The sequence below is a fragment of the Toxotes jaculatrix genome, chromosome 21, assembly GCF_017976425.1.
Source record: "Toxotes jaculatrix isolate fToxJac2 chromosome 21, fToxJac2.pri, whole genome shotgun sequence".
NCBI lineage: Eukaryota > Metazoa > Chordata > Actinopteri > Toxotidae > Toxotes > Toxotes jaculatrix.
The window spans coordinates 1,842,080-1,851,043 of NC_054414.1; the positions used below are offsets into that span (position 1 = coordinate 1,842,080).

General features: G+C 43.3%; 1 protein-coding gene and 1 long non-coding RNA gene across 2 annotated transcripts; both read left to right on the plus strand.

The window, feature by feature from the left end:
• The first annotated feature begins 1,018 nt into the window (after positions 1 to 1,018).
• LOC121175575 (transmembrane protein 94-like) lies at positions 1,019 to 7,651 on the plus strand. The gene is made up of 5 exons (XM_041029389.1): positions 1,019 to 1,050; positions 4,091 to 4,195; positions 6,830 to 7,003; positions 7,116 to 7,337; positions 7,478 to 7,651. The coding sequence occupies exons 1-5, from the start codon at positions 1,039 to 1,041 to the stop codon at positions 7,649 to 7,651; spliced, it is 687 nt and encodes a 228-aa protein (XP_040885323.1). The 5' UTR covers positions 1,019 to 1,038.
• Positions 7,652 to 8,230: 579 nt separating this feature from the next.
• On the plus strand, positions 8,231 to 8,726 carry LOC121201121. The gene is made up of 2 exons (XR_005896600.1): positions 8,231 to 8,297; positions 8,543 to 8,726. It is a non-coding gene; the product is annotated as an uncharacterized LOC121201121 (long non-coding RNA).
• Positions 8,727 to 8,964: the final 238 nt, after the last annotated feature.

Here is an 8,964-nt window from a genome sequence, read left to right on the forward strand (position 1 = left end):
TGCAGTACGTCAGCAGGCTCTCAATGGACGAGCGGTAGAAGGTCAGGAGCAGGATGGGGTCCAGGTTGTGCACTTAAACATGTATTTGTCTGTGTGTGTTTAGCACGTAGCTGCATCTGGCTGAGTGGGACTCCAGCTTGGATGAGGCCATGGCCAGTGTGGAGCCCAGGTACGCCCCCTGCTGCATGTGGAAGTGTTGTAAGATGTTTTAACTTCCAGAGTTTGACTTGCCTAGCACCTGTGGCTAATGTTGAGTGTGTTTCTTTGTGTGTTGTGCAGGATGGAGGAGCTGCTGATCCAGAGATCAGCAGCTTGGCTTTGGCTTCAAAAGATGGATACTGTGTTGAGCATAACATCACTAGTTGTGCAGGAAGGAGGAGCTGATCAAGAGGACCATGAGAAGATGCATGTTAGCAAACATTGCTCAATATTTCTGCATTGAAGGATTCAGTTGTATCTTGCTGGTTGTTGTCTTTTTTTTTTATTGGTTTTTTTTTTTTTTTATTGGGTTTTTTTTTTTTTAATTGGTTTTTTTTTTTTTTAATTGGGTTTTTTTTTTTTTTTTTGGGGGGTTTTTTTTTGGGGGGGGGGGGGGGGGGGTTGTTCCTTTGTGTTCAGCAGGTAGCTGCATCTGGCTGAGTGGGACTCCAGCTTAGATGAGGCTTTTGCTGCAGGTGGGTGGAGCTGATCCAGAGGACCCTTTGAGACCAGGTGCATGAAGGCCACATTGTGCAGTGTTTCTACCAGTAAGCATGCATCCATGTCTGAGTGAGAGAATGCTTGTATTAAAATCAGAAGGAAGGAAGTGCCTGCTTTTGTCTTTAATGCACTTTAGATGGGGTTTAGATTCGTTTGGGGGGGTTCTGGTGAGGATAGAGCGCCATCCTGTGGGAGTGAGGGACACACTGTGGCTGTTGTGTTGTCAGAGCTCTTTGTGGTAAGTGGATTAAAAAAAAGGGCTGTTTCAAAGGTGGTTTGTGTGCTGATGCTTCCTGTTTGTGTTTCTCTTGCAGGATGGCAGAGCTTATTTGGAGGGTCATGAGAGACCAGGTGAGACGTTGCCTGTTGGTTAACATTGTTTAGTGTTTCTACACATGCATACATCAGTTTTTGTGTGTGTGTTCGTGAGAGAGAGAGAGAGAGTGAGTGCTAGGGTGAGTGTTGGAAGTGCAGGCCTGTCTTCAGCTCAGTTTAGATGGGCTTTGTTCTGTATCCAGGTGCTTTGGAGTTTGGGTCTGGCTGAGTATTGTCAGGGCTCAGTTGTGGATGGATTGTGTGTGTGAGTGTGAGAGTGTGAGAAAGGCATTGAGGTCGGTGTAGGTTTAGAGTCTTTGTCTGTGTCAGTGTCGTCTGTAGGTGGAAACATATATGCAGTTGTGATCTGGACACAACTGTGTATATGTGGAAGCCTGTGTGCAGAGAGTGTTGGAAGCAGAGGTGTAGCAAGTGTTTCAGAAGTGTGGGGGATGGATGCCAATAAAGTTTGCTTCACATATGTTTTCACATGTTTTGACCAAACAATAAAAACGGTATACAATACTCTTTTTAAAGAGTGATACTAGAAAAGTACAAAAACACACTCAGTATAAAATAAAAAAAATCACATCTACACACATCTACAAAAAGGACACTCATTCACTGTACCAGGAAAAAGGTGCCGGTGTGAACTATGAACTTAGCTAGTTCCCGCCTCCTCCTCAGGATGAGCCGATAGATAAATCTAACAGCAAGCGAGGTGGGACTTAAGGCAGAACAACCAGTCACAAGCCGGTCACACTCAAAGGCGGTGTCTGAAGCCGTTAGAAGCAAGAACAGGAGAGGGAGGGGAGAGGAGGCAGCTGCAGCGAGCGTGAACACAGAGCGGCCAGAGAAACGGAGCGAAAGTTCTGAGGCGTTTATGCAAAACTGCGGAAAATCAGCAGAAAAAAAAACTGGGTGTTGAACCCTCTCGCCGGGAAAGGTGTGGGTGTTAAAACACCCACATCACCCACGGGTGCCACGCCCCTGGTTGGAAGCATGGGTTGAAGTTTGTAGCTCTGTGTTATGTATGTGGTTGTGGGTAGTTGTCAATGTGTGGAGGTCACATGGGTCAGTGTAGGTTTAGTGTGTGTGTTAGATGTAGTTGGCTCTTTATGTAGAGGCTGTCAGTAGTTGTGTATTGTTGATGGAGCTGTGTGGCTCAGTGTTTAGGTGCTGTGCTTGGGCCTGTAGGTGTGAGTCTGTGTTTAACAGGTTCTGGTGGAGTCGGGCTCCAATTGTGGCGTGGGTCTGCAGGTTTGTCTTGATGAAGATTGGCATGAAGGTCATGGAGGAGGTCACAGTCAAAGTGGAGCTCAGGTAGGCCTCCTGCTGCATCTGGAGGTTTTGCTAAATGTTTCAAAATGCAAGGTTAGACTTTCTTTCTCCCTGTGGCTCATGTTTACTTTCTTTGTGCAGGATGGAGCAGCTGATGGAGAGGACCACGAGAGACAAGGTAAGAGCAAGCATGTTGCTCAACATCGCTCAGTCTTTTATTTTTGTTGTTTTTCTTTTACATTTCAGGGTTCATGTGTGTCTCACTGTCTCTGTTTCTGTCTTCAATTCAGGAAGCGTCGGGTCAGAGACAGTTGGTGTGTGTCCTGGGACATGAAGAGGAAGAATTGCATCTGGGGTTGTGGAGGGTGATTACAAATTAAAGGCTTGATTTGTACCCAATGGCAGCTTGTTGGCTTTGCTTATTTTGCAATGCACCAACTGATTTTGAGACTGTGCTGTGTTTAATCTTGGTGACTGGCTCCACACTTTAGGTTAACATTTCAACCTTAGGTACAGGACTTTTCTTTGTTTACAGCCATCTGTGAGGACTGCCAGAGAGTAAATGTAGTTGTAATAATTTGAGTTTTAGGTCAATTTTTACACAAATAGTTAATATGTAGATGAAACAGTGCAGGCTGTGCTGTGTGGATGTCAGATTCTCAGGTTTTAAACTGTGAGGTGTTAGATGCAGCACTTAGACTTGATAGAGTTTTAAAAACTCTGTCCTTTTCTTGTTTAAACAGACCAAACCTATGTTAGAGAGCTGTATGTTTTGGCTGTTGGCCTGTGGTGTCTGGGTGCCATAGTGTAAGAGTTTAAACTGTGAGCTGTTGGATGCAATAGTAAGACTTATAGGTAACCATTAGCTGTACCACTTTGACTTTAGACATGAATTAAATAAGTAGATGTGTGTAATAGTTGGCTTTATATGTCTGACTTGTTTGGTATGACCACATGTATGTTAGAGTTTGGCACTGTGACTTTTAGACTGTGGTGTGTGGACGCCAGGCTGAGTTTAAACCCAGATGTGATAGACTGACAGATGTTCAGTGTTTTTACACATATCCATTAATGTCTCTCTCTTTCCAGGTGTATGTGGCTGAGTGGGGCTCTGGCTTGGATGAGGCCATATCCAGGGTGGAGCTCAGGTACGCCCCCTGCTGAATGTGGAAGTGTAGCAGAATGTTTCAAATAGGTTTGACTGTTTGTACCTGGATCTGATGTAGAGTGTGTTTTTCCTGTGCAGGATGGAGGAGCTGATCCAGAGGACCATGAGAAACAAGGTGAGAGAGAGCATGTTGGTCAGTGTTTCTCCAGATATGCATGCATTCATTTCTCTGTGTGTGTCTGAGTGTGCGAGTGTTGGAAGTGCAGGCCTGTCTTCAGCTCAGTTTAGATGGGCTTTGTTCTGTATCCAGGTGCATTGGAGTTTGGGTCTGGCTGAGTATTGTCAGGGCTCAGTTGTGGATGGATTCAGTGTGTGTGAAAAGCATTGAGGTCAGTGTAGGTTTAGAGTCTTTGTTTGTGTCAGTGTCGTCTGTAGGTGGAAACATACAGACATTTATCTGTTTTAGAGCTGGTTTGGGCTTTTTAGACAGAGCTATAAATTCAGCTTCTTCCTTATTAAAGCTATTTTTTTTTACATTTTAATTATTGTCACTTTATTTATGACTAATAGTTATGAATTCTATTCATTCATTTATTCAGACATGTTTATCCTCTCTAATATATTGTATTAAGCAGCTCTCTTGCTTACTATATATATCTGAGTGTGTGTATGCACTCATTTATGCAGGAGATGCTACGTTGTGTGTGGAGACACCTGGTTGGCGTCTTAAAGGGACAGTCTCAGACACTGTGCTACACTTCCAGCCTCTTACACACTCTGGGATCTGTCACTGTGAGTATCATGGGGCTGAATGACCCAGAATATCTGGGTGAGTGTGTGAGTATCTGTGCAGATGTTCTTTGTTCAGATATCTGTCTCTGACATTTCTGCCTCCACTCCCTTACAACAGGTAAATGGTATTTATTCTGTTGTGCCTTCAACAATGATGATGATGGGATTAACATCACAGGAGCAGGTGGGGAATGAAATATCCACCGTTCCTCTGAGTAATTTAACATTTGAACCACTGTGGAATTACAGGATATAGTCTGCAATAGATGTTTCTATTTCCAGTCTTGCTCTTTTGATGGCTTTCATTTTTTCTGTTGTCTTGTTTCCAGCTGTTGAGTCTCAGAGTCACACCATTGACTGGTGTAGCCCACGGCAACATTTGGGCCATAAAAAGCCAGAGACCCTCTTTTTTTTTTATATAATTCATTTTTTATTGGGTTTTCTTTTACAGAGCATATTCGACATCCATTGTACATGGCGTATGAGCTGTCATCTTGAAAAATGGAGGGAAAAAAAAAAATATATATTAAGAATTAAGAATTAAAAATTAAATGTAAAAAAAAGAGAAAAAGAAGAAGAAAAAAAAAGAAACAGGTCTATAGATAAATAAAATGAAAAACGCACATACATATCCATGTTTTTTTTTTTCTCTCTCTTTCACCCCAAATTCCTGTGTCTCTGAACTATGTACAGGCAGGGAGTGATCTTTCTTTACTAATATAGATATTAATTTGTAAAAATAAAGTCCGGTCTAAGGGGCGTTACATAGTTAATCCAGTTTTCCCAGTAGGAGACAAATTGTTCCAGTTTTTGATTGATAAATGCTGTTATCTTCTCCATTTTATAAATGTCCATTGTAATCTCCATCCATACATTTAGAGTTGGGCTCTCCTGCGTTAGCCATTTCCTGGTCAGAGTCTTTTTACTGGCGACCAGCAAAATATTGACTAACTGTTTGTCTCTTTTCGACCAGTCCTGAGGGATACATCCAAAAAACAAAAATCTGCTCTCCAGGGGTATTTCACGTTTAAAAATGTCCTGTAAGGCAGTGTGTATATCCCTCCAATAGTCTTTAATAATGGGGCAATCCCAGAAGATATGGTAGTGGTTTGCATTTTGGTTTCCACAGCTTCTCCAGCAGACAGGGGAATTGTTGGCATAGTGAGATTTGTGGTGTGGTGTAATAAAGTATCTTATTAGGCTCTTCCAACCAAATTCTCTCCATCTCTGTGAGCTGGTACATTTCCACTGGTGTCTCCATATTGTTGTCCATTCTTCCTCAGATATAATTATCCCTCCTTCCTTCTCCCACTTTGTTTGAACATATGATGATGAGTGTGTTTTAAGATTCAACAGACCCTTGTACAGACAAGAAATGATTTTACCACAAGTGTTTGAGTTATACGCTTTTCGAAACATTTCTATTACATCTTCACATTCATTGGTTACATTTTTCATTCTCATATCCACATAATGCCTAATCTGTAGATACCGATAGAAATCTTGTTTTTCTAGAAGATGCTTCCTTTTAAGCGTTTCAAAACTAAACAGTGTTTTCCCTTTCATCACCCTACATAGAGCTGTTCTTCCTTTTGTTGCCCAAACCTTAAATCTGCTGTCTAATTTGTTAGGTGTGAAATCTGAGTCATAGGCGCACCATTTAAGGGTTACAATATTTTTCTCTAACTCATATTCTTTAACAATCATTTTCAATATTTTAAGAGTCGATTTCACCCATGGGTTGTCCATAGAGTTGATATAATTTTGTAAATTACTATCAGCTATAATTGCTTGTACAGGAGTGGAAGACATTTCCTCTTCCACGTTTTTCCACTGGGCACTGTACATTGGATCACACCAGCATATTATTGCTCTCATCTGTGCTACCAAGTAATAGTCTCTAAGAGAAGGTAGGCCCCATCCCCCCTTTTCTTTAGCTAACTGTAACGTTTTAAGGCGAACCCTCGGCCTCTTACTTTGCCATATATACCTTGATAGCATTTTATCCCATTCATTAAAGTGGTTTTGAGGAATCTCTGTTGGTAAGGTCTGAAATAAATATAACAATCTGGGCAGTATATTCATTTTAACAGATTCGATTCTTGAGCTAAGACTAAAGAAGGGAATTAAATTCCATCTTGCTATGTCCTCCTTGATTTTTTTTTTGAATAGGCAGGTAGTTGTTTTCTGATAGTTTTGTAAGATCCTTTGGTATGTTGATGCCCAGATACTCGGGAAGACTCGGTTTGCCATGCAAGGGGGTATCTACTTTTAATTTCCACTGGCGGGTTGTAATTATATTTGAGTATTTGGGTTTTACTTATGTTAATCTTGTACCCTGACAATTGACCAAATTGTTGAAATGACTGCATCAGTTTGGGTAGAGAGCGTGTTGGTTCACCCAAAAAGACTAAAATACTGTCAGTGTAGCAGGCCAATTTATGTTCTGTCCCTTTAATTTTAATTCCTCTAATATCCTCATTCTGTCTGATGTGTTGGGCTAGTGGTTCCAAATATAATGCGAAGAGCACCAGAAACCCTCATTATGCCCATAGACATGGAAACCATTTTATAGACTTGTTGCTGAGTGGACAGTATGTGTCTAATTTGCAGATATTGTGTGTGTATGTGTAGGTGCTGTGTTGTGTGGACAAACAGGGTATCCTGTCGTGGCCTAACCCCAGTCCAGAGACCGTGCTGTTCTTCAGCGGACGGGTCGAACCACCTCACAACAGCCAGGATGATCTCAGACTCCTGAGACTCCTCAACTCCTACTGCCGAATGGAGACGGATGACGACAGGGATGAGGTGTGTGTTTGTGTTTTCTCTGGCACCTTTTAGCCTCACCAGCAGCCCCAGTTCACCACCTGATAAGGCACAGTGTTGTATCCACTCCTGACTAACTGTGACTGCTGTACAGGCCCAGGAGGGGCAGGCTCTGCTCTGTCTACCGGCAGAGTCCTCCACCCAGCTGGGGGAGGGGCCCGAGCCGAGCGAGACCTCACACGACACCATTCGCTCATCTGACACGGTCCGGCTTCGCCGTTCCTGCCAGCCCGCACACAGTCGCACCAAACACCACTCTGGATCCAACGTGAGCTTCAGCCACGACACTGAGGGAGGCGAGGACGACCAGGCCCAGGTAAAGCTTAGACCTGAAACTGTACCAGCCGTTGTGAAAATAGGAAACATGCTATTGATTCAGTAAGCTGATGTAACTTTACTATTCCTGCTATGTTGTGATGGTGTTGGTCTTTTCATTTCTGTCCCATTTGTCTCCAGGACTTTGCAATGGGCTGCCCAGAGGCGGAGGCAGAGGACTTTGTGTGTGACTACCACCTGGAGATGCTGAGCCTGTCACAGGACCAGCAGAACCCAACCAGCATCCAGTTTGATCATCTCTCCTGGTGGTTCATCTCACACCAGTCCACAAAACCAGCCACCGCCCTCTGGTGACACATCCTCCCCCCTATGCATCCAACAAGTGCAGAGATCTCAGAGCTTCTGTAGGTGGCAGGTCAGAATCCTGTACCTGAAGTCTGAGGTGGACAGGGTAAAGGGGACAGGACAGTCCCCTGTGGAGCTCCCATCAGCAGTGGCTGTAAGCAGCAGCAGGTTGTAGCAATCACAATCATAGGTTTAAACAGCTGAGACTCAGCGTCTGTCCCACTCCTCACCAGATGATGGCAGTGATGTGCAGAGTTGTTGTTGGCCAGTAAAGACATTCAGCCATTTCCCAATGTTTAGGTGTTTCACTGTAGGCAGAGGCTCCGGGTTGGTGTGAAACATCATTTAAACTGATCATCAGTATCAGATGATGTGCTGTTTGTGGGAAGAAAGACAAGTTTTCAGAACCAAATTAGATCATGTCTTATTATCTATTACCCTCATCTTTTCCTTTGTGTGTCTGTTTGTGTTTGTGTGTCAGGATTCACTCCCGGTGCAAGGGAGCTGTTCAAACAGGAGAACCACTTGGCTCTGTACCAGCTGCCATCTGGAGAGAAAACCAAGAAGTTAACCTCCCGCCACCTTCATTACTTCACCAAACGCCAGCCTCCCATGTCCCACCTCATCTCTCTGTTCGTACCAGACTCCTCCTCCAGTAAGTCTATACACACTTCAGTCAACCTGTGTCGTTCTACTGCTCTGTTTGCTTTAATTTTACAGTTTTTAATGAAAAGAGCTGATTTTTTTTTTCTTATATGTACTTGATGCATTTTGCTGTTACTTGTCCTTTGTCTGTCTCTTCACCAAATAGATGAGCAAGTTAAAAAAAAAGGTGTTCATGTGTATTTTCATGTCTGCTAATGTTATTCTCACTGTCTTTCTCTAACCTCTCTGTTGTAGATAACATCCAGATGCTGTCACATGGCTCGGCTGACCTCATCCTGGAAGCCTGCACTGACTTCTGGGATGGAACTGATATCTACCCCCTGTCGGGCTCAGACAGGTGCCGTCACACTGATCGCTCTTCTGTGGCTGTAAATCTTGAGTCAGACACAAGTATCAAAGTTTCATAAGCACAGCACAGGTGATATCATCCATATCTACACTCAGCTGCCACTTTATTATCCATGAAGCTCATCATGTTCAGGTTTTCTTCAAACTGTTTTAGAGACATGTTGTCTGGTCAAAATCAGGTGCCACATTTAAAGACTCAGTGTGGATGGGTCCAGATAACAAACCTCGTTTGCCACGTGCTCTTTTCCTCTGTTATGCTAAACTGTCCCATGGGAGAGACCACGTGGGCAAAGGGGGAATGTGTGCTG